Source organism: Mya arenaria, chromosome 15 (assembly GCF_026914265.1).
Source record: "Mya arenaria isolate MELC-2E11 chromosome 15, ASM2691426v1".
In the NCBI taxonomy this organism is placed as follows: domain Eukaryota; kingdom Metazoa; phylum Mollusca; class Bivalvia; order Myida; family Myidae; genus Mya; species Mya arenaria.
Genome location: NC_069136.1, coordinates 44165129 through 44190607, shown reverse-complemented (window position 1 = coordinate 44190607; position 25479 = coordinate 44165129). Strand labels below are relative to the sequence as shown.

At 36.1% G+C, this 25479-nt stretch overlaps 1 protein-coding gene and 1 non-coding gene across 3 annotated transcripts; both read right to left on the bottom strand.

The window, feature by feature from the left end:
- Positions 1 to 726: 726 nt before the first annotated feature.
- On the bottom strand, positions 727 to 25430 carry LOC128220609 (trans-1,2-dihydrobenzene-1,2-diol dehydrogenase-like). Of its 2 annotated transcripts, none has more exons than XM_052929076.1 (11): positions 25278 to 25430; positions 24886 to 24991; positions 24284 to 24384; positions 21986 to 22097; positions 21625 to 21686; positions 19156 to 19257; positions 17766 to 17870; positions 16823 to 16964; positions 16520 to 16647; positions 15626 to 15770; positions 727 to 1885 (listed from the first exon to the last, which is right to left on the bottom strand). In XM_052929076.1, the coding sequence occupies exons 2-11, from the start codon at positions 24917 to 24919 to the stop codon at positions 1779 to 1781; spliced, it is 1038 nt and encodes a 345-aa protein (XP_052785036.1). In that variant the 5' UTR covers positions 24920 to 24991; positions 25278 to 25430; the 3' UTR covers positions 727 to 1778. The 2 variants fall into 2 exon arrangements, with proteins under 2 accessions (XP_052785036.1, XP_052785035.1); XM_052929075.1 differs by lacking the exon at positions 727 to 1885 and adding an exon at positions 14710 to 15100.
- On the bottom strand, positions 25159 to 25242 carry Trnal-cag (transfer RNA leucine (anticodon CAG)). The gene has a single exon. It is a non-coding gene; the product is annotated as a tRNA-Leu (tRNA).
- Positions 25431 to 25479: the final 49 nt, after the last annotated feature.

Genomic DNA, 25479 nt, shown 5'->3' with positions numbered 1-25479 from the left:
TTATCCATCTCCTTCATGGCTATTTCTAGTGATGTACTGACAAGGAGTTCCCCCGTTATTGTGTTTAATGAAGGATTGAATTAGTGTATTCTCAGCCAAATGAATAAAATAAACCACACAAATAAACTGGAAGATACGTTTTATGTATTCTGAGCCTAAATTATAACAAATTATAACATGGGAGTATTTTTGCTTTTGAACTTCCTTTTAACAAACGTTTTCACCAACAAAGCTCTATCTTTATTTTCCTCCGAGATATTGTGCAATTAATTAACTAATCAAAGTATCAGTTGATTGCTATTAGACGTTTGTTGTAAAAGGAGGATGAAAACAAAATATGTCAACTTGTGTAAATGTATTTACTCTAGAATATTAACAGAACTTATGACAACATCTGAATATAAATACTGTATAACCACATGTGGCTTAGTTATTACGAATGTAACAAAATATCCTAGTAATATATAATTTAGATACAAGTGTATAATATGGGAAACCAACAATACAACCGAGGCAACGACAACTTATATTAGATAGACAATTTTTATGATATGTTGTGTGTTTTGTGTCACTAGTATAGACCATGCATGTATAAATAGCTGACAATTCGTTTTTTTACTACTAGTACTTTTTACAAATGGTAACCGAATGCACTATAAATTACATACATACGTGATTAAATTAATAGTAAAAGTTAACAACAGCAATATACAAAAACAAATATAGACTCTTTTCTTTTAGGAAAGCACTGAGTCGTTAGTTTAGATATTCATTTAAGTTTTTTAAGGTCACCATAGAAGATAAATCATTTTACATAATTAACGGGCAAGTCTCAAGTATTTAAGGTCAATCCATCTATGGCTAAAAGGCAACTTTACCAAAAAATCGCATTGTTTATTTGTATAACATAATGATCTTATTAACGTTATTTTTATGATATAATTGACTTTTAATAAAATGGATAATGTGTCTTACATGTTTTCATACTGAACATTTATTAATCATTGTAGGATATTTTTTATTGTTAATGTATGCTTCAGTGATTGACAGCCGACTGGATACAAATGCACAGTAATGCATAAGTTGTCATGTTAATTACAAAAACGTGTTTGCTTGAGGTTGTTAAGCTCTCATATTTTCCTCAAATTCTTTGTTTTCAAGTTGGATTATTTCTCTGTGTAGGGAGAGTCCGGGAAATCGGGGGGTTCCGGAAGTGTTGGAATCACATGTTATAAAGCTAGAGTAAGGTTTGGATAAAGACATAGAAAACGTTATACCTAGAACTATATTATTACATTGAGAAGGAACATTTTAATAAAGAAATAGCATTTGAACAATTGTTGGTTTAATAAGTTAAAGTTCTGCTGGTAAGACACTTAAGAGTTCTAGAAAGTTCAATGCACTCATTTTCACAGCATTTCGCAAACAATGAAAGTTACAAGACCTAGTCCTATTCTAATGACGATTTTTTTTAATCTAGCATTTTTCATTTAATCGTTTATTTTTTATCAACTCATGAGCGTATAATATAGAAGTAAAACTAATGGGAAGAGACTTGTAATACAAACGAAATAACGTCTATAAGGGAAATTAACATTTTAATTACTAACCACATCTTTGATTATAATTATATTGAACAGTATACATGGTTATTAAAACTCCAATTCCTGGCCATCGATGGCCATACTATACTTATTATGTTAACAATAGACATTCAAGTATACGTTGACACTAAGTGACACAGGAATGTCCGGACCTATTTCAAGCATCTCCGGTCCTCAGTCGAAGTCAGGGTACTTCACTCCCAGCTGACGTCGTACCTCGTCCATTATCGAGTGTACCATGATGCTGTCTGCATGGCTGTATTTCGGGTGCTCTATCTCACCTGGGAATGAGAGAAAGCATACTTCAAGGGGAGGTAATAAACAGTTATCATCAAAAGACAGTTATTGTCTTAATGAGCAGTGTTTGGGGTTTTCAAAGGGCGTTTTTGTTGGTAATGAACTAGTTTCGGTTTAAATCGGTTTCACGAACAGTGTATTTGTTGCCGCAGTTTTAAATAAAACGAGAACATGCTTTATCGTTTGTTTTACGAAAAACTGAAACTGGTTTTTGAAACTATCGAAACCACCTCTGGAGGCAGTTTCGTCGGTTCGGACCATCCAAAAAATAGAAACACCATTTATTAAAAACAGGCGAACGACCATCTGCGGTATAATTGTTTTGAAGACATTTATAAATAATGGCTACATGCAGGAACTCCACTACGAAACATGTTTCCAAACCGCCGAAAGTTATGAAACCAAAACTAGTTTGGTATCAACAACAACGCCTAAAGCGGCGTTCACAGCGTGAATGCTCTCAGTGAGCTTTGCAATCGAACCAAGTGTTTTCCATTGCCACGGGATGTTGCGGTTTAGGTAATAAAATGAATAACACCATTATGAAAGTAATGAGGGTCGAAATAAAAGTAAGCCTTAGTGTGCATATACCATTCAAAAGTTGTAAATGTCACGCCGAATTAGGACAAATAACTCATTCTTTATACAATTGATACTAGTTATGAACATTTATAACAAAAACAAATTTATTTATTTCACGAGCCCACGTGGCTTCTTGGGTTTACATGACATTTTTATGATCCCCATAGCAATATATGACCGTGTTTATCACATCATGTTTATTATATCGTGTCCATGGTTTTAATAATAGCTCGGCACTCGTTGTGGATTTATTAGCTTAAAATAAGATAAACTAAGACTACATTTGAGGAGCGAGTCCCGTGCAGCGGCAGCCTCATACGACAATCCGCTACTGTTGATGAAGTTGTAGTCGTTGTGCTTCAACGGAAATTCGTGTTCTCCCGAGGGGGTGCGACATCGGGTTGCGCAATGGAAAGGATCGTCCAGCTGACAAAAAGATCTTACTTAAAATAGAGTTGCTTTCACATAATAATTATCACATTATCCTTACTTATTATATGTAAAAATTTACAACTCATTTTCCAGCGAATGCGGGCAAAAAACATACATGTTTATAAAAAACTATTTTGGTAGTCAATTAAAGGCATGGTCCCATAGATCCAATTACAAACCATTGAAGATGAGACTGAATTAAGTTCAACTAAATTTAAACATACTGAGTCTGAACTTTTTTTCACCTGATCTGACCAAGAACTAAATACCAATGACATGGTCAATGCGATCACTATAAGGGGCTTTTTGGGCGCCCTCTAGTACAAACCGTAATAACAATATCACAGTCAGTGTCATAACTGGAGTTTTGGGGTCTTCTACCGATAGCGCACACCTCATCTTCAATATCAGTTTCAGAGCACCGTTCAGGTTGTACACTACTCAAAACCAATAACATAATAAGGGTAATAACAAGGCCCTCCAGAAAGTGTTCACCTCATTTCTATTAACACGGTGGTTGCAATAAGCATGGGGTTTCTGAGGACCTACCAGGCAGTACACATCTCAATACAAATATCATGGTGGTTATAAACACCTCAATTTTGCCTTTCTGTCCGAGGATGACAGCGGTGTTTTTGCCCATCCCGCTGTTAACGTGATATGTCAGGTTGGCCATCGCTCCACCCCGATACTTTAATATGACGCAGGCTCCTTCGTCGACGTCTGAAACAGTGATAAAAAAGTGATAAACTTTATAGAGAAGTTAGTAACAGTCATCTTACAAAACACGAAACATGCAACCTGTAAACAACTGATAACTTGGATCCAAGAGAGTGCTTCCTTTAATTTAACAACTTTAAATTTATTCTACCTCCTAATAACCCTCCGACTACTGTAATTGACTCAGGCATTTCCTTGAAGACGAGACAAGCGAACTGTATACAGTAGATGCCGAAGACAAGCACACCGCCTCCTCCCATCGATATATTCTTTACGCGGTCGAAGTGGGCGACCTGCGGTGAAACATAGATTGATTGAAATACTTACCAGGCCAAGGCGGGACATCAAACATGAATCTGTAAACAAAGTATTTATTAAGAGAATGAAAGTTATACTGATCCAGCCGAGATTGTAGTAATAGACATATGTTAGAATTGTGTTTCTGTTAATTTAATGTCCTATATAAGGTAGTTCCTTCTTTCTGTTCCCATTGGTTTGGCGCAATAAAAGGTGTTTGTGACATCTGAATAAAGGTATTATTGTTATCTCATAGGACTGTGCATTTTTCGATTAAGATTATATTACATTACAAATACTAAGCAACAGAAAATGATATTTATCAGAATCATTGACACTTTCCTAGATACGCATCATATTCAAGCAATATGAATTAAAGATTTTTATCGTACCTGTTTGCAAAAGTTGGCTTGAACCATGCGGACTTCACCAAGGGTTCCTTTGCCCAGCTCAGAGCGTATCAGGTCGTAAACTGGGAAGAAACGACTCCAACAAACCTGTGAATGTGGGAAAGTATCTGAAGCATTTATTAAATAACCACTAACAAGTTCCATGTATGATCATACATTCAAAAACAAACACATTTCAAACATGAAAATTAAGCATGTATATAATAAAAACTTATTTACACTCTAATGTTGTCAACATCGGTGCCTTAAAAAGAAAGCAAAAAATGGCGGGTTAATATCTACATGCTTATATATGTGTTGTGCAATAGCTGGACGATCGAACGTAAATCAAATACGAACGAAAAAATATTTCATCCTTAGAGTTTAATGAAAATGTGGAACAACTGTCGCCTGTCCACTAACATGGTAGCTTTTTGCGGAAAATTGAATGGTTTTGAAATGTGTTATACACAATTAACAAGTAATTCCCCCTCAAAAAACATTATAAAATTTTGTCCCTTATATTTACTATGTTATATTCAAAATTATATTTTGATTTTGTGTCCATTTGCTCAAATGAAAGTTTTATAAACGCGACAAAATAATATATGCGTGCTAAGTAAAGTTAAGTATCTTACTGGTAATATGATACTTCATTTCATTAATTTAAGTAATATACAAACTTTTTTGTTAAATCACTTCTACTTTTCTTTTCTTTTACAACTTTTGGAAATAGATGTATGAATTTACTTAAGAAATTTTATAATAACGGCCCCTGGACTTGTTCTACGTATACTGTGGTTGTTAAGTCCTATTTCAGGATAATTCCTTTCATATCGTGCAGATTTTTCAAAATTGACAACTTCTCTAATGTTTAATGTTTCATAATGTCCAGCCCACGTCAACGATTAGTGGCATATACTTAAGTCCACGTACATGAAGGGTCTATGTCGAAGCGCTGTGTATAACCTATAACCTTACCTCGATGAAGAGTCCTTTCTCTGTTTTGGCTGTATCTAAAACGAGCTTGGCTTGTTTTAGGTTCATCGCCATTGACTTCTCGCAAACAACACTCTTCCCAGCCTGAAAGCAAAACATATTAAAGAAGAATAAACATGTGTAGGCCCGCATTAAAATAAATGTACACCAGACAGGCACACAAGCAAGTTTTCAATCATAACGGAAATGTAATAGACATACATACATTTGCCCATGATGGAGGGATATGCCTCGTTTTAATTTTAGTGTACTTTTTCGTTTGAACTCTTTTGTGTGTAGTGAAAACAGTAGTTCCATACGGGTACTTTTATTCGTGGGCAAGATAAGGATTTCCAGCATGGTCATATATTTGGATCTACTTATCTGGGATGGGAGAAACATATTTCCACCCCATTATGGTGCCACAGTATTTATAATTCAATACAATTATACACTGTAAACTACAGGGGTAAGCGCAGTAGCCACATTATAACGAAGCCGTAAGACGCACATAAATTTTCCTTGCATTTACAAGAATGTGATTTGTCCCATGATTTTTATAAAACGTGTTCTAAATGACTTCCACAGCTTGTACTTGATTACAAAATTAGATGTACCTTTTAAAAAACACTTTTTAATAAGCATACCAACGTAATCGAGTCTTCAAGAAAAACCGTATTCTAGGTAACGTAATGATAAAAAAGATCAAACTTCATATGTACTACAAATGGAGGTACACTGAATGCATATTGCAAGGCATAAAGCTATGGGTTTTGTTATATTTTGGTAAGCCGAGCTGCTTTATGAATGTTACTGCGATAAAATTTACATAAAACGTTGGATTTCTCGGAAACTGTTTAGTAGTTCAACCAAAGGTGTGAATTTAAGTTTCTGCATGTTTGTGTCCATTAATTTGGTTTTGTTTCTTGAAAGTTTAAGCTGTATTTGTCAAAAGGGTGGACAGTCGTTGATACTTTTATTTATATAGAAATAGAAACACGTATGTATTAGAATATTGTCATTTAAGTAATGACCCCAATAATAGTAATATTGATATTGTGAGAAAGAACATTAAATCTGATTCATTTTTAAAAAAACAAAACATGTGTATTTAGTACTAGTTACAATTAAAACGTCATGCAGAAAGTCTCGAAACCGGTGCTGTATCTTGGTTTGTGACGTTTGCTAATAATCTTGGCCGAATAAAAAACATCCTACATAATGCATATTGCGTCCAAACGTTTGTGGGTTAGTAATAACTAGACGTATGATATGGACAATGGTATCACCATCAGAGAAATAACAATGTAGGACAACATGATAGCCCATGGAATGAATGGTAAGGAGTAATAGTTCTTAGTACTTAGCTTTTGTGAGCTCATTATAGTTGTCCACTTAATGCATGCCATTCTGTTGTATTCATGCTTGTTGCATATGTGGTCGGTGTGTGTTGTTTGTATTAGTTTGTGTATGTCGTGTTTATACGTTTGTGTGCCTAGTTGTTCCTTGTCGTTTGTGCCATTGACTTGTGCATGTTAAAAGGGAGAGGCACATGACTTGAATGGCGTCCGCGTGCATGGCCTGTCTGTGTTGTTTGTATATGTGTATGTGGTGTTATACGTTTGTGTCCCTAGTTCATTGTCGTTTGTGACATTGCCTTGTGCCTCCAAACAGGGAGAGACACATAGCTTGAATAGCGTCCGCGTGCATGTGTGGTCGGTGTTATTTGCATCTGTGTTTGTGGTGTGTACACGTTTGTGTCCCTAGTTCATTGTCGTTTGCGCAATTGCCTTGTGCCTCAGGGAGAGACACATAGCTTGAATGGCGTCCACGTGCATGGCCTGTCTGTGGTGTATGTTTATGTGTATGTGGTGTTATACGTTTGTGTCTCTAGCTAACTGTCGTTTGTGCCATTGTCATGTGCCCCTAAACAGTTTTTATATATGATTTTTTAATAACTGGGCTTGTCCCAGCGGTTTATATTCTATTAGTATATGTATTCAGATAAAACACATGTCTTTCATCGGTAAAGCAAGCGTTTATAATTAAAATTTTGTAGATTTATAATGTTGCCACATAGCCACATAAGTTAAAATAAGCAATGGAATATTTTTTTCCGTTGGTCATATATTACAATCACAGGCATCGGACTGTGTGTTAGGCGGATTTTATTATCTAGCAAGTAATCGGTCTACCGAGATTAAGGTGCATACACAACGTTGTCTTATATTGCAATGTTGTGGGCAGAAAAACCTAGCGGGTAGGCTAAACTGTTAAGAGTCCTAAAGTGGATTACAGGCGGCAGACATAAGCTGCTTTACTAAGGAAGGCAAAACTTTAAGGCGTTACCTTTAACATCTTCAAGGAGAGCTCTACGTGAGTGGTGTGTAAGGTTCCTATGTAGACGATATCTGAAACACGAGACTAGAAGTCCTTTACTATTGGTTACTATTTTTTTAATTTCATTATTGTCTACAAAAAGATATACTACTATCAAGAGATATTAATGTGCTCTTATATCAAATGATATTTTGTCAGTGTAGTAATATGTTTGGGTAATTCAGAACAGAAACTCGGAACAGGATGCTTACTGTTATGGGACCTTAAGGGCCCTAAAATGAGCTTTTCATTGACTTAATGATGCTGTTCAGTACAATGCATGATTTAAGAGAACGTAATAATATATGGTGACTTTCTTACCGACATCCTTATCGTTGGCAACATCGTCATAAGAGCTGTAATACCGTTTGAATTTGAACCTCTCTGCAAATTCCTTCGCCCGATTCTCATCCCGTGATGCGACGGCAACAAACTGAAAACATGTACAAGATGGGTTTGTGTCTTGTTTAGCGCTCGTGTCTAGTTTAGCGTTTATGACATTCCTGCTTTGTTAAGTGTTTATGTCCAGGTAAGCGTTCGTACCATTCGTGCATATTTTAGCCTTGGTGCCTAGTTTAGCTTTCGTGCCTAGTTTAGCTTTCGCGTCTGGTTTAGCGTTCGTACCATTCGTGCCTAGTTTAGATTTCAAGTCTAGTTCAGCGCTCGTACTGTACACGTCTAGTTTATCGGTCGTGTCTTCAAAAGCGTTCATACCGATCGCGTCTAGTTTATCGGTCGTGTCTCGTAAAGCGTTCGAAACTTGATGCACAATCTACGCCATAACAAACATTTTGAAAACTAACATGGAGGAATAAGTTCATGGTACAACATAAATGTAATGATGTAGTGTAAATCCAGGACGAGTCATTCGTTTAATCAAATGTATGTATTTCGGGTGGAAATATTGCTTTAGAATAAATTTTCCTAAACCTATCCCACGGTCATTAGAACTGCATTTTCTCGCAAAGCTCCAACGTGCAGCATGCTGCGAAAGAAATATGTTCCTGTTTTTCTTATATGTTGATGTCGATACATTCACTGTCAAGCGACGTTGCGTTTGAATTTGATGCAGTTACGGCTTCTTTAATACGTAGCAGAATTGCCGAAATGTTACGATTACCAAATCGGTTTGTTGCCAGACGCACCTCGTGTTCCAGTGCGGGAAGGTTGTCCTGGATGGCCAGGAAGAAGTCGCATGAGATCTTTCCCGGACCCAAACATCCCCATCGTGTCGCCGCCATTATTTTACTTTAAATACACTTCAATATATATATTTCAAGGTTTTTGTTTTAACTAATAATGATGAAGAAACAATGTACAACGTAATAAATTCATTTCGCAATGTTTCCGTAATTTGTCAGCATTGCAGAGAAATTTGTCAAAATTCAAATGATTGTGTTTATTGTAATTGAATCTAAGTTATGTAATGCGAATAAAACGTTACCTGTATAAAATTAGGTATCCTACGGTTTCACCTTAAAGTTTGTTCAACTACTTCTTTTATCAGTTATGTACACAGCCTGGCGAGCACTAAATACTACTTATCGCTTCTTTCAGTTAAAGGTAAATATCGATAAAACAAAGATAGTTGGGGGGGGGGGGGGTGCACTTATATTTTGCTGACTCGCTTTAGTTTCCAAATAGGAGAAAATAGAATAGAAACGGTTACAAAATATATATATATGTAGGAGTATTCTTTTCTAGCTCCGGAAGTTTTCTTAACGCAAAACAAAATCTAGTTGAACAGGCCAACAAGGCAATGCACTTACTATCTAAACGTATTTACAATCTACATTTAGTGACAGGCTAATAGGCCAAATACTATTACATCCAAGGATCTGTTAACCTGCTCAAATATTAAACTAATGACAAAAGTAGCTTTATTTGTGAATCATTTAATACGTAACGTCAGTCAACCAGTGAAAATTTCTCTCATTTTGTTTAATGGACGCAATTATATTGAGCCCACATACCGTTTATAACTTATTGATACGTCATGTTTGTACAAGGCATAGTGTTTTAAATCTGGCTCTCCATTGTACATAAATTATTCTGTATATATATTACAATAACTATCTCCATCTTTTATATGGTAAGAGGCATTTTCAAAGACATTCTTCTTCGCATCAGTATTATTGAAACCGATGACCAACCTTTGTTTGTATTTGGTGTTTGTATTGTGTTTTAATGTATTGTTTTGTGCTGTATCGTATTGTATTTAATTGTATTGTATTGTATTATATTGTATTTTATTATATTGTATTTTATTGTATTTTATTGTATTGTATTGTATTGTATTATATTCTATTTTATTATATTTTATTGTATTGTATTGTATTGTATTGAATTGAATTGTATTGTATTGTATTGTATTGTATTGAATTGAATTGTAATGTATTGTAATGTATTGTATTTTATTGTATTGTATTTTATTGTATTGAACTGTATTGTATTGTATTGTATTGTATTGTATTGTATTGTATTGAATTGTATTGTATTGTATTGTATTGTATTGTATTGTATTGTATTGTATTGTATTGTATTGTATTGTATTGTATTGTATTGTATTGTATTGTATTGAATTGTATTGAATTGTATTGTATTATATTGTATGCAACATATGGGTAGAAGAAAGCTTCGACCTTTTATGCCTCATGCCTTTTAACTTATGCTATTGTTTATTTTCATGTGTATTGACATTTTAAGGTATTCTATATTCTTCATTGCTGAATCCGAAAACAAAAAAGTTCGTGTCAAAAGAGGGGTTAAAACCCACGCATGGAGAGCATGGAGAGCCAGACTTCGACATGAACGAGGAGTCGGAGACCGCAAGGACATTCTGAAGACTAGGAAATTGATTCAACAGAAATCAAAAGAGTCACAGTATAAATATATTATTGAGATATGACTTACGGTCTTTAAAAGGCAATACATGAACACCACCGCCATTTGTATTTATTACGAAATTCGTATGACCTTTAACATTGGACTGCCATCAAAGTAGATTTGTTGACATTAGCTTAACTGAAATTTTAATATGCACATGAAACCCATAGTACATTCCATTTAATTTAAATAAGGAAAGGCTGAAGCGAATGTTGTAACTTGCGCCAAACCCATTTGTTGTTGTTTTTTGTTGTTGTTTTTTTTTTTTGGGGGGGGGGGGTTGTAAGTGTATGTATAATGTGTATGACTTGATTAATCTTTAATTCAAATATCTACCTTTAAATGTAATTATAGAAGTAAATTTCGCGTACCTATCTACGAGTCCCCTAATGTGATGTAAGTAAGTTTGTTATACAATGCAAACAAAAGGATCGGGGTAAAACCTGAGGTAACGCCACTGAAAATATAATAAAGCCGTTTAATTACATAAATTAATGTGAAAATGTTTACACGCCTTTTATTTGGGGAACATTTCTTTGTGAAAAGGCACATTTGAAAATGCAACGGTATAATTTGTTTGCATACCGTTTTGATAATAACCTTTAAATCTAGACCTGTATTCAGTAAAAAGCGTTAAAGTGACACTCTTACTCAAAATCAATACATACACATGCATAACAAACATACATTTTAAGTGATAAATATTCACCTACATCCTAAATAATGCATTTATGGAATATATTAATTACTGATTACAAGATTGTAAACATGCATTTAATAGCTGAATACGCAAATATATTAAATGATAGGTGAGTGCAAAAAGATTTACTGCGATCTACTATTGTCTCATTAGGTAGAAATACCATGTTTTCTGCACCTTTTTTCAAATTAAACTCGATATCCATCATAAAAAACATTGATTTTGACATTTATTAATCCTTTTAGGTATATTAAAACAATTGTATTAATTGTGGTAAATCTTATTTAGGAGTAAGAGTGCATCTTTAAACAATGTTTTTAGTAACAACACCTCGACTTATGTTAATCTTCATCAAAGTTTAATTGCCAACATAACATCTGAGCAGGGTAAGACGCATCGCTATTTAAACTTAAAATATCTGTACGGTGTCTCACCGGAATATGTTCAGAACCTTGTAACATTTAGGACATATAATGTTATTCTCAGATATGAAAAGTGTGTAGACGTGAGATCAGTAAGAAGAAATTAATACGCTTAACTAGACACGAACTATTTCCGTTTTGATGCCAGTCAGGTATGGAGCAGCCTACCAAAGGAAATAAGGTGTTCTCAAATAACCTAGAATTTAGAAGGCTGATCCGCACCTAAACAGGTCATTCTTGTAAATGCAAATGTGCAAATGACTAATAAAAATGTGGAAATGGAGAATAATGATGTTCTTCACAGGAAACATTTAATCAGATTTTTTTCTAGCATATTTTAAAATATTTTTACTAAAAGTAACTATACCATGCTGTCATTCCAATGTACACACCCTCGGTAATGCTGCAAACAACTTTGCTGTTTACAATGTTTACGATTATCAGCCTTAATTTATACTCTTGAAAGAACTAATCAGTTTACCGTGGTATGTCAACTAGCGAATCCGTGTGCATGTGGACTGGCAGTACAGCCGGTAACCCTTGTTGATGTTATCAATGTGTAAAGTGCTCTAATCCATCTTACTTTTTGTAATTGTCTGCATGAATATAATTAGAAACGGCTTTTGTAAGTACCTTTTCCGATATGTAACCTATTTAAAACTATATGATTTAAAGATCATCAGTTCATTGTTATGTTTTGTTATGGTATCTACGTTTCTTATTCATGGCGAAAAATAGCTCAATGAGCTTATGTTCCTTGTATTCATATATCCGACATTAAACAAAGATTATCGTATATTGTATCTTGTAGCCAACATACGAAAAAGGAAAGTAGCACTTTGTCGTGCTTTCGCCGTTGGGGCAAAAAACAAACAATTATATGCTTTAATTCTAAAGCGAAAGCGGGTGCATTATTTGTTTATGTTGTCCATCCCTTCGAATTGGTAGCTCTTCGCCCTTAGTTTTTGCACACTGGTTTTCGAATTTCGCAATATCGCGCTTTTTCATTTTTGCTGACAAAATAAGTAACATAAGATATAGCTTTTTAAAACGAAACGACCTTTATCAATATCTTATAATATGGTAATGCCGATAAAGACTTGGCTCACAATGCAAAGGATAATACAGTTACCGGGAATAAACAAAGACAAACGTTGTGCAACAGTTTACACCCGAATGGCTTGCTGGGTAGTGACTGGGGCCGGGTTTCACGAAATACCAAAGTCGCTAAACAAACTGGACTTCCGGCCGTCTGATCGAATGATTATTACGACTTTTTTTGTTGACTCTAGAATTGATCAATGAAAACATTTTCTTGTCTTTTTTTTGGCAACGTACTTCTTTAACAGTGTACTAATATAGAGCTATTTTGGCGGATCCGTGCCGTTTCGTAAAATTGGCTCTGGTGATCATTACGTCCTTCGACTATGTCTCGGCCGTATTTGACACTCAAGTCAATTTTCACACAACAACTTGACTCCACTATGGATTAACCTCTAATTTACATCTGCGTAACCAAATTCTAAACAATTTAATATTAACAGTAGCATCAATATTCTGCATTTTAAATTCCCTGTAAACTGATTTGGTGATAAATTAACTTCAACACAAATTATTTATTTATGAAACAACGTTTCGGCCATTCGGCCTTCATCAGGATGTATGTATATAATGAACAGGAAATGACGTCAACATTAAATGACGTCAACGTTGATAACGTCAAAAGATAGCATACATTTATGCGCAAAATAATGTCTTATAGGATCTATAGAGATACAATTATACTGGTAAAATGCAATATAAATGCATAAACAAACATCAATAAACCAGTATAAACTATGCAACATTAAATAGGTTAAATACAGTTATAAACCAGATTAATTTTGTGATTTTTTTAATTCTGCAAGAAGAATTAAAATAATATTTTTGAATTCATACCATTAGAAATGACTGTGCCAAGAATGTGCATTCATTTACTCTCCTTTAATAATCGTAAACTGATTTAGCATTTTTGTTCAGTGAAAGAACATCCATTAGGAGGCAAAAGAAACATTGTACCCATGGTGACATTTGCGTTAAGTAGGAATTGTATTTAAATAACATCAGGATCCGTATTACAGAATCATCTTATTAATAATAAAATTCTAACATATTTTAACTTAAGTGTAAAATTGGGAATGTTATATAACTGCAAAAAACTAATTCTTTAAAATGAAGTGTCCATATTTTAATTGCAGAATCAACACTAAGCATAACAGTTCCTACATGTGTAATCAAACAGTTCAGAAATTTTTTGAAGAAAAAGATAAAATTCTAGCTTAAGATGCTTCTGTAATATGGCCCCAGAGTGATCAAAATATATCTTTTGATATCCGATATGTTAGACGTGACTCTTTAAAAATGATCGATCACTACAACGTGCATGCTTTTGAAGTCCATTTTTCGTCTCCGTTCACTATGGAGACGATCGTGGCGCTCCCCCCCCCCCCAAAAAAAAAAACCCACACAAGTATCTGCAATATATCATTGCTATTAAGTACTGGCCGTAACACAGATATTTGTCATCTGACAAGGGGATCATTAACGCGCTGTTTTTTTTGTAAAAATAAATTACGTGCAGATCTTGAAATCGAAATTGCAGTCAATGAAAAGACAATTCACATATGTATGCAGCTCCGAGAGACAGTCGAAAACACAAGACAATGTACTAATAATAAGAGCATCATTTCCCGAATAACAAATACACCTAGTGTTTGATTGGTTCGGGGATTCAATGAAAGTTTATTTACACAACCTAACTTTTATACATCTTCTTCATGGTTATTTGTAGTGATGTACTGACTAGGAGTTACCCCGAAATTGTGTTCAATGAAAGATTGAATTAGTGTATTCTAAGCCCGAATTATAACATGTGGCTTAGTTATTACCAATTCAGCAATATCCTCTTTCTTAAAAAATGAGAGTTATAAGCTCTTGTCATATTTTAGTTAAGATTTTCTCATCCAGTGTTTTTCAATCATTTATTTTGCAACAACTCATGAGCATATAAAATAGAAGTAAAATAATGGGCAGAAACTTGTAATACAAACGTAATAAATTAAATTAAACGTAATGGAAATTAACATTTTAATTACTAACCACATCCTTGATTATAATTATGTTGAACAGTATACATGGTTATTAAAACTCCAATTCTGGGCCATCGTTGGAATCAACGATACGTTTTATGTTAACACTAGACATTCAAGTGCACAATGACACAAAGTGACACAGGAATGTTTGGACCTATTTCAAGCATCTCCGGTCCTCAGTCGAAGTCGGGGTACCTCACTCCCAGCTGACGTCGTACCTCGTCCATTATCGTGTGTACCATTATGCTGTCTGCATGGCTGTATTTCTGGTGATCTAACTCACCTGTGAAAGAGAAAGAGCATACTTCAAGGGGCGTTAATAAACAGTTAATATTAGTAGCCAGTTATTGTCTTACTGAGCAGTGTTTTTGGTTTTTATGGGGCGTTTTTGTTGGTAATAAACTAGTTTCGGTTTAACATCGGTTTCACGAACTGTGTATTTATTGTAACAGTGTCAAATAAAATGAGAACCAGTTGCATCGTTTGTTTTACGAAAGCTGAAATAGAAACATCCTCCGGAGGCGGTTTCGTCGGTTCGTACCATCCAAAAACTAGAAACCCAATTAAGTTAAATCAGGCGAACGACCATCTGCGGTATCATTGTTTTGAAGACATTCATAAATAATGGCTTAACGTTCGAGCCCACTTGGTATCTTGGGTTTCACATGACAATATTATAATCGCCATAGCAATCTACGACCGTGTTTATCACATCAAGTATAATTATTATATCATGTCCATGGTTTTAATAATAGCTCGGCACTCGGTGTGAATTTATTAGCTTAAAAATAAGATAAACTAAGACTACCTTTGAGGAGCGAGTCCCGTGCAGCGGCAGCCTCATACGACAATCCGCTACTGTTGACGAAGTTATAGTCGTTGTTCTTTAACGGAAATTCGTGTTCTCCCGAGGGGGTGCGACATCGGGTTGCGCAATGGAAAGGATCGTCCAGCTGACAAAAAGATCTTACTTAAAATAGAGTTGCTTTCACATATCACAGTATTCTTTATATTTATATGTAAAAATTAACAACTCATTTTCGAGCGAATGCGGGCAAAAAACACATACATGTTAATAAAAAACCTATTTTAGTAGTCAATTAAAGGGGTGGTCCCATAGATCCAATTACAAACCATTGAAGTTGAGACTGAATTAAGTGGCAACTGAATTTAAACATGCAGTGCAAGAATTTGTACTTTTCACCTTTTGTAAATACCAAAAAAAACGGTCAATGCAATCATAAAAGCTAAAAGGGGATTTCTGGGAGCCCTCTAGATAGTACACACCTTAATACCGATAGTCGGTGTCATAACTGTTTTTTTGGGTCTTCTATAGATAGTGCACACCTCATTTTCAATACCACAGAGGTTGCAATAACTAGGGGTTTTCGGGGCACCCCCAGACAGTACACACCTCAATATCTATAGCACAGTAAAGGTAATTACTGGTGTTTAATGGCCGTCCTAGAAAGTACACACCTCATTGCTATTAAACCAGTGGTTGCAATAACCATAGTGCTTCTGAACACCATCCAGGTAGTACATGACTCAATACCAATAACATAGTTAGGGTTATAACAAGGGCCACCAGAAAGTGCACACCTCATTGCTATTAACACTGTGGTTGCAATAAGCATGGGGTTTCTGAGCACCATCCAGGCAGTACACATCTCAATACAAATATTATGGTGGTTATACACACCTCAATTTTGCCTTTCTGTCCAAGGATGACAGCGGAGTTGTTGCCCTGCCCGCTGTTAACGTGATATGTCAAGTTGGCCATCGCTCCACCCCGATACTTTAATATGACGCACGCTCCTTCGTCGACGTCTGAAACAGTGGTAAAAAGGTGATATACTTTATAGGGAATTAAGTAGCTGTTATTTAACAAATCACGACACAAGCGAAAGGTACACAGTTGAAAACTTGAATCTTAGAGAGTGCTCTTCAGAAAAGGCGCTTTTAATTTTACAAGGGATTTAATAGATATGAAAAAACTTCAAACCCCCCATTAGCCCTCCGACTACTGTAATGGACTCAGGCATTTCCTTGAAGACGAGACAAGCTAACTGTATACAGTAGATGCCGAGGTCAAGCAAACCGCCTCCTCCCATCGATATCTTCTTTACGCGGTCTACGTGGGCGATCTGCGGTTAAAGATTGGTGGAAAAACTGACCATGCCAAGGCACGTGCTCAAATATGGTTCTGTAGACGAAGTATTTATTAAGACAGCTAGGGTATTACTGATCCTACCCGGGTTGGTATCCCAACAGTGTATTAACAGACATGTCTGAGGTAGGTGACATATAAATAAAGGTACTATTATTATATAGTATACCTTACATAAATGTGTCCCTTCTTTGTGCATATGAAGTCGATCGGTCCGTATATCACTGTATTTTGATAACAATCCAGTTTTATGACGTCCGCGGTAAATATCATATTTTTGGTCGATCCGGACCTCGCCAAAATGTAATATGGACCGCTGACGTCATACCAATGTAAAGTGCGGCTTGCTATTTTCACAACAGCGAAAATTTGTTGCAAGTAAATGGTATTAGCTTTGTTCAATAAAACACATCTAAAGTGCCTAAAAATATTGAATGATATTATAAAATTTTCGGAATAATATAAGAAATATTTTCACACCACTTCGGGTCAAATGGCATTCTTAGGACCGGACAGTCAGCCCCCGAAGGTGAGAGTACCTCGGCTAACGCCTCGGTCCATATACACTTTCGGTGACTGACTGGCCGGTCCTTATAATGTCATATGACCCTCAGCGGTGTGTAATATTTCTTAAAAATCTATACAGGACTGTTCCTTTTTCGATTTAGATCATACTACATAACAGAAAAGTGATATCTACCTAGAACCAATAACAACAATTACGCTTTCCCAGCTACGGATCATCTTCAAGCAATATGAATTAAAGATCTTAACGTACCTGAAGGCAAAAATTGGCTTGAACCATGCGGACTTCACCAAGGGATCCTTTGTCCAGCTCAGACCGTATCAGATCGTAAGCTGGGAAGAAACGACTCCAACAAGCCTGGGAGTGTAAGAAAGTATCTGAAGCATTAATTACTATTACCGAGTTCCATGTATGTACATACATTTAAAAACAAAAAATAAATAAAACATAAACATTAATTAGGTATCTAATAAAAACTTTTTGAATTGTTATGCAGTCAACATAAGTGCCATCAAAAAAATGGCTGGTTAATTTCTGAGCTTATATCTTTGTTGTAAAATAGCTGGACGATCGAACGTTAAACAAATACGAACGAAAATATATTTCATCCTTTGAGTTAAATTAAAATGGTTTCAAAATGTGCAAAGCACTGTAAACAAGTTATTTCCCCTGTCATAGTAGTTTGGCTTGATAACATGTGGTATGTCCAGATTATTTTGCCTTTATAAGTTTAGGGTGTTACAGAGATTACTTTGGCTTGATAGCAGGGGGTTATCGTAGTTTCTTGGCTTGATAGCAGGGGGTTATCGTAGTTTCTTGGCTTGATAGCAGGGGGTTATCGTAGTTTCTTGGCTTGATAGCAGGGGGTTATCGCAGTTTCTTTGCTTGATAGCAGGGGGTTATCGTAGTTTCTTGGCTTGATAGCAGGGGGTTATCGTAGTTTCTTGGCTTGATAGCAGGTGGTTATCGTAGTTTCTTGGCTTGATAGCAGGGGGTTATCGTAGTTTCTTGGCTTGATAGCAGGGAGTTATCGTAGTTTCTTGGCTTGATAACGTGGGCATTCTTAATATTTTTGCTTGATAACTTGATAATGTCGTGTACTTACTAGAGACTTACTAAGGGAATTTACATATGATGTTTTTAGTATCATCCAAGATGTTGCTTTAAGAAAAACATTATCAAATTTTGACCATCATATTCACTACGTCCTCTAATTAACTTATTGTGATTTTGTGGCCAGGCTATTCACATTGTTATTTTGTAGTACATGTATGCTCAAATGAAGTTTTAAAAAGTGACAAAATAATAATCGCGTGCCAACTTCAGTCGAGTTTAGTATCTCACTGGTCATATGACACTTCATTTCATGACTTTACAAACTTTTGTGTTAAAACACTTATACTTTTCTTCAAATATAACTTTTTCAACTTTACGACTTAAGTTATGGATTTACTTAAGAAGTTTTATAATAACGGTCCCTGGACTGCTTCTATTTATACTATGGGTGTTAAGTTAACTTCTCTAACATTTAATGATTTGTGACATATTGTTTCATAATGTCCACCCCATGTCACGATTTGTGGCATGTTCGTAAATGCAAGCACATGACATACCGGAGTCGAAGCAATGTGTATAACCTCACCTCCATGAAGAGTCGTTTCTCTGTTTTGGCCGTATCTAAAACGAGCTTGGCTTGTTTCAGGTTCATCGCCATTGGCTTCTCGCAAACTACACTCTTCCCAGCCTTTAAACGAAACATAGAAGGAAAAACAGATGAATGCCCGAATTTAAACAAATGTACAGAGAAATGTAACAAACGCACATACATTTGCTCACGATGAGGAAATTGAGCAACAATAGGACACATATACATTGTCTCGTGATAATTTGAGTGTATTTTTTCGTTGGAATTCTTTTGTGCGTAGTCAAAAAAGTAGTTCCATATGGTTACTTTTTATCTTTGCCCGTGGGTAAGGATGTCCAGCATGGCAAAATAGTTGGATCTACTTTTCTCCCACCTCTGAGTATAAGTATCTTCCATGGCCGAGAGTTTAAGATAGGTTCATCTCGACCCGAGCGTAGGGTGTTTTGCGGAAACGAGCTAGGTTTATCTTTCAAGAAATAATGCTGCACTCACCTCGGAACTATTTAAAGAACGATTTGACAATTTACATAATCTGAATCACTGCGCGAATATCCATGACAACCACGAACTTTCACATATCTATACGCAAATTATTTTCACTACGCACTAAAGAGTTCCAGCGAAAAATAACATTTTAACTTTATTTTGTCTAACTGGGGCGTGAGAAAAGGCATCTTCTGTAAGAAAGGTTCATCCCGACCCTCGCGCAAGGTGTTCTGTGGAAACTCGGTAAACCTCGTTTCCTTAAAACACCCTACGCTCGGGTCAGGATGAACCTATTTTACATTCTCGGCCATGGAAGATACTTATATTCTGGGATGAGAGAAGCCGTAAGACAAACATATTTTTTCTCGCATTTACAAGAATGTGATTTGTCCCATGATTTTTATAAAACGTGTCATAAAAAGACTTCCACACATTATACTTGATAACACATTAGATGTACCTAATTAGCATACCAACGTATTTGAGTCTTCAAGGAAACCCATATTTAAGGTAACTTAATGATAAAAAAGATCAAACTCTATACACTAAATTTACAACAAATGTAGATACATTTAATGCATATTGCAAGGCATAAAGCTATTGGTTTTGTTATGTTTTTGTAAGCCGAGGTGCTTTTTAAAAGTTAATGCGATAAAAATTGGATAAAACGTTGGATTTCTCGGAAACTGTCTAATATTTTAAAAAAAGTGTGAATTTAAGTTTCTGCATGTTTGTGTCCATTAATTTTGTTTTGTTTCTTGAAAGTCTCAGCTGTATTGGTCAAAGGGGTGGACAGTCGTTGATACTTTTATATATAGAAATAGAAACACGTATATTGTCATGGGAGGATTGACCTCAATACTATTAATAATGATAGATACTTTGAGCAAGAACATTAAATGAGATTCATGTGTATTTAGTACTTGTAACAATTAAAACATCTGGCAGAAAGTATCGAAACCGGTGCTGTATCTTGGTTTGTGACGTTTGCTAATAATCTTGGCCGAATAAAAAACAATCCTAGATAATGCATATTGCGTCCAAAGGTTGGTGGGTTAGGAATAACTAGACGTAGAACTACGACATTATGGCAATCACCATCAGAGAAATAACAATATAGGACAACATGATAGCCCTCGGAATGAATGGTAAGGAGTAATACTTCTTAGTACTAAGCTTTTGTGAGATCATTACAGTTGTCCACTTAATGTTCATGACTTTCATACCTAATGCATGTCTGTTCTGTGTGTGTTGTTTGTATTAATTTGTGTTTGTCTTGTCTAGTTCATTGTCGTTTGTGACAGTGTCTTGTGCCTTTAAACATGGAGAGACACATAGCTTGAATGGCGTCCGCGTGCATGGTCTGGCTGTGGTGTTTGTATATGTGTAAGTGTTTTACGTTTGTGTCTCTAGTTCATTGTCGTTTCTACCATTGCCTTGTGCCTCAGGGAGAAACATATAGCTTGAATGGCGTCCGCGTGCATGGTCTGTCTGTGGTGTTTGTATACGTGTAAGTGTTTTACGTTTGTGTCTCTAGTTCATAGTCGCTTGTGCCATTGCCTTGTGCCTCTAAACAGTTTTTAGTTTTAGTTTTTAACTACTGGGCTTGTCCCAGCGGTTTATATTCTATTATTATATGTATTCAGATAATTTTGATCGGTATAGCAAGTGTTAATTATTAAGCTTTTGCAGATTCATATTGTGCAACATAGCAACATAAGTTAATATAAGGAATGGAATATTTATATCCGTTGCCGAATATATTATAATCACAGGTATCTGACTATGTGTTAGGCGTATTTTAGTGTCGCAATAAATCGGTCTTCCGAAATTAAGATGCATATACAAATTTGTCTTAAATTGCAATATTGTGAGCATAAAAAGCTAGCGGGTAGGCTAAACTGCTGAGAGTCTTAAAGTGGATTACGGGCGGCAGACAAGATCTGCCTAAGTAAAGTTGGCAAAATTATGAGGCGTTACCTTCAACATCTTCAAGGAGAGCTCTACGTGAGTGGTGTGTAGGGTTCCTATGTAGACGATATCTGAAACACGAGACTAGGAGTGCTAATCTACTGGTTACTCTGTATGTATCCCATTATTGTCTATAAAAAGAGATTCTAATATTAAAAGTTATGAATGTGCAACTTATATCAAATGATATATTGTCAGTGCAGTAAACGTTTGGGTAGTTCAGAACAGAAATTCTCTCTTAAAAGCTTAATGTTTTGGAACTTAAGTTAAGGGCGTGAAGAATTACCCAAAAAAGAATTTCCCATGACTTAACCATGCTGTTAAGTTCATGTAATTTGAAACTATTTAAGACATGGCGTTATTTTCTTACCAACATCCTTATCGTTGGCAACATCGTCATAAGAGCTGTAATACCGTTTGAATTTGAACTTGTCTGCAAATTCCTTCGCCCGATTCTCATCCCGTGATGCGACGGCAATAAACTGAAACATAAACAAGAATAATTCGTGTATAATTTAGCGTTCGTGTCTAGATTATCGTTCGTGTCTAGTTTAGCGTTTAAACCTTTAGAACCCAGTTAAGCATTCGTGTCTAGATTAGCGCTCGTGTCTAGATTAGCGCTCGTGTCTAGTTAAGCGCTCGAACCGTTTAACGTTTGTGTCTAAACAAGCGTTCGTACCTTTCGTGTCTGGTTTAGCGTTCGTGTCTGGTTTACGTCCGCGTCTAGTTAAACGTATGTGTCTAGTTTAGCCCTCATACCGTTCGTGTCTAGTTTAACATTTCTACAGTTCATGTTTGTTTAGCGTTTGTGTCAAGATAGACGTTCGTACCGTTCATGTCTATTTAATGTCCGTAGCACTCGTGTCTAGTTAAGCGTTCGCGTCTAGTTTAGCGTTCGTGTCTAGTTTAGCGTTCGTGTCTGGTTTAGCGTTTGTGTCTAGTTTAGCGTTCGTGTCTGGTTTAGCGTTCGTGTCTGGTTTGGCGTTGGAATCTAGTATAGCGTTCGTGTCTAGTATAGCGTTCGTGTCTAGTTTAGCGTTCGTGTCTGGTTTGGAGTTTGTGTCTGGTTAAGCGTTCGTGTCTAGTTTAGCGTTCGTGTCTAGTATAGCGTTCGTGTCTAGTATAGCGTTCGTGTCTGGTTTAGCGTTCGTGTCTAGTTTAGCGTTCGTGCCTAGTATAGCGTTTGTGTCTAGTATAGCGTTCGTGTCTGGTTTAGCGTTCGTGTCTAGTTTAGCGTTCGTGTCTAGTTTAGCGTTCGTGTCTAGTTTAGCGTTCGTGTCTGGTTTAGCGTTCGTGTCTGGTTTAGCGTTCGTGTCTAGTTTAGCGTTCGTGACTAGTTTAGCGTTCGTGTCTAGTTTAGCGTTCGTGTCTAGTTTAGCGTTCGTGTCTAGTTTAGCGTTCGTGTCTAGTATAGCGTTCGTGTCTGGTTTAGCGTTCGTGTCTAGTATAGCGTTCGTGTCTAGTATAGCGTTCGTGTCTGGTTTAGCGTTCGTGTCTGGTATAGCGTTCGTGTCTAGTTTAGTGTTCGTGTCTAGTATAGCGTTCGTGTCTAGTATAGTGTTCGTGTCTGGTTTAGCGTTCGTGTCTAGTTTAGCGTTCGTGTCTAGTTTAGCGTTCGTGACTAGTTTAACGTTCATTTCTAGCTAAGCGTTCATACCGTTTGTGTATATTAAGTGTCCAGGTCTAGTTAAGCGTTTGTGGCTGGTTAAACGTTGGTGTCTATATAGGCGTTCGTATCGCTGTACACACTGCTTCATTAAAAAAATCATGGTTGTACATTAAAATATCTTGAATACTAGGCACATTACAGATGAGAGCATAGTGTTATTGTGTTGTTGTTTTTCATGTCCGTGTTTTCAACTTTGTTTTATAGTTTACACAAAATAAAACAAAAATATGGCACTAAAATCATTTCAACACACGACTTTAATGGTGCACACTCTTGTGCATAACAGACATTTCAAAACCTTATCTGGTAGGAAACATATGCTCTTAGTATTACATCAACAAATGTGGTGTAAATCCAGGACGAGTCTTACTTTCACTAAGATGTATGTATTTCTAGAAATATTGCTTAAGAGTGAAAATTCCTATCCCTCTCCCACGGTCATTAGAATTGCATTTTCTCGCGAAAGCTCCAAGAAGCATGCCGCGAACAAATAGTTTGCTTTCTTTCTTAAATGACGAATGCCGCGTCTCAAGGGATATAAGTTTACCAATTTTAATGGACAAATGTCTATGGATAGTTTTTTAGACTGTAAGCAAAGTGAATTTAAGAGGTTTTCAAGTGTGATTTTTATCTCATCAACTGCAAACATGTACTTGGAAAATACTAATTCTCTGCCATTCGGGTTGTCGAGGGATACATGTTTTATTTAATCCATCAATTCTGTGTGTGTGTTTTCTGTTTTCATGGCAGCATCAGACAAATTCATCTTCCGGGTTATTCGAAACACCATTCTATGCGCAACAGATAATATTTTGTTTGTAGACAGAAATAGAATACATATCTGAATTGATTCGTCAATAGCTTGTCTCTACACAGCAAGCAAAATAATGATACCGACACGCTAATGGCAATGCATTCACTGTGAAGCGAAGGCTGTTTTTGACTATGATGCGGTTACATATCAGAACTCTCGAAAGGTTTCGATTACAACAGACCCACCTCGTGCTCCTGCGCGGGAAGGTTGTCCTGGATGGCCAGGAAGAAGTCGTATGAGATCTTTCCCGGACCCAAACATCCCCATCGTGTCGCTGCCATTTTAACTGTAAATACATTTCAACACAGATCATATATTTGATAGTATTTACTTTAACTTATTATGTCGAGGACAGGGGCGTATCCAGGATTTAACTTAATTAGGAGCATATGCTTTTGACTTGCGCCGCTACCTCAGAAGCCAATTTTATTTGGTTTTCAGTGTTGCCAGCTGATTTCCCCATGTCATTTTAACAATTTCTTATCCGAAATTGTGCATTTTGGGCATATTATTGTGCTTGTGTTCTCCTATATTATTGATAAAAAAGAGTAGACTTGGACAATGTTACTGGGGGCGGTCGCCTACCCGCCACCCCCTCCCTGGATCCGTTGAACTAAACATCCTCTGCTATGTACACCGTAATAAATACAGTTCGTAAACTAATTATACCAGAATTTGTTGCATTCATTGCAGAGAAAGTTGTCGACATTTAAATATGTGTGTTTATTGAGGATAAAATAATGTATTTTGATTAAATAAAAGTCATGTAACGAGAAGTTAACCTTACCTTTAGTATTTGCAGGTATCCTACTAACTTGCATACACCTGCTCCCTTTATCAGTTAAGCACACAGTCTGACGAGCACTAAATACTTCTTTTGAGTAGTATGTTATCTACAAACAAAATACATCAAGTGGGTCGATGTTTCATGTTTAAACCTCGGTTATTTTTTTGTAAATAAAGCTACGACCTAATATTATATGACTCATACACTTAAACGTAGACTGTTGTTAAATATTCTATATGCTTTATCTCCTGTTTTAGAACTCTAAAAATGTAGTGTCAGAAGTGGGATTCGAACCCACGCCTGGAGAACCAGACTGCGACCTGAACGCAGCGCCTTAGACCGCTCGGCCATCCTGACAGTTGACAACACGATCGAACAGATAATATACAAACCTAATCCAAGAGTTTGTCGTTACTGTCCGATAATTGTTGAAAAAGTAAAATGCATATAGCGTTTTCATATATATAAAAGCATTGGGAACAACTTAGCAGTGATTATTCCTCAAATTACGTCAATCAATCGGAAAACATCTTTAAATTTATGGTTGATGGCAATAGTTTATATAAGGGAAGCAACTGTGCAAAAGTAAATTCA

Coding starts and splice junctions, on each gene's coding strand:
- LOC128220609 (XM_052929076.1), bottom strand. CDS start 24,919: ATGCAAGTTAGTAGGATACCTGCAAATACTAAAG. Junction 19,258..21,624: donor TCTCCTTGAAGATGTTGAAG/GTAACGCCTCAT, acceptor TTTCGTTTAAAG/GCTGGGAAGAGTGTAGTTTG. Junction 15,771..16,519: donor GACAGAAAGGCAAAATTGAG/GTGTGTATAACC, acceptor TCTTTTTGTCAG/CTGGACGATCCTTTCCATTG.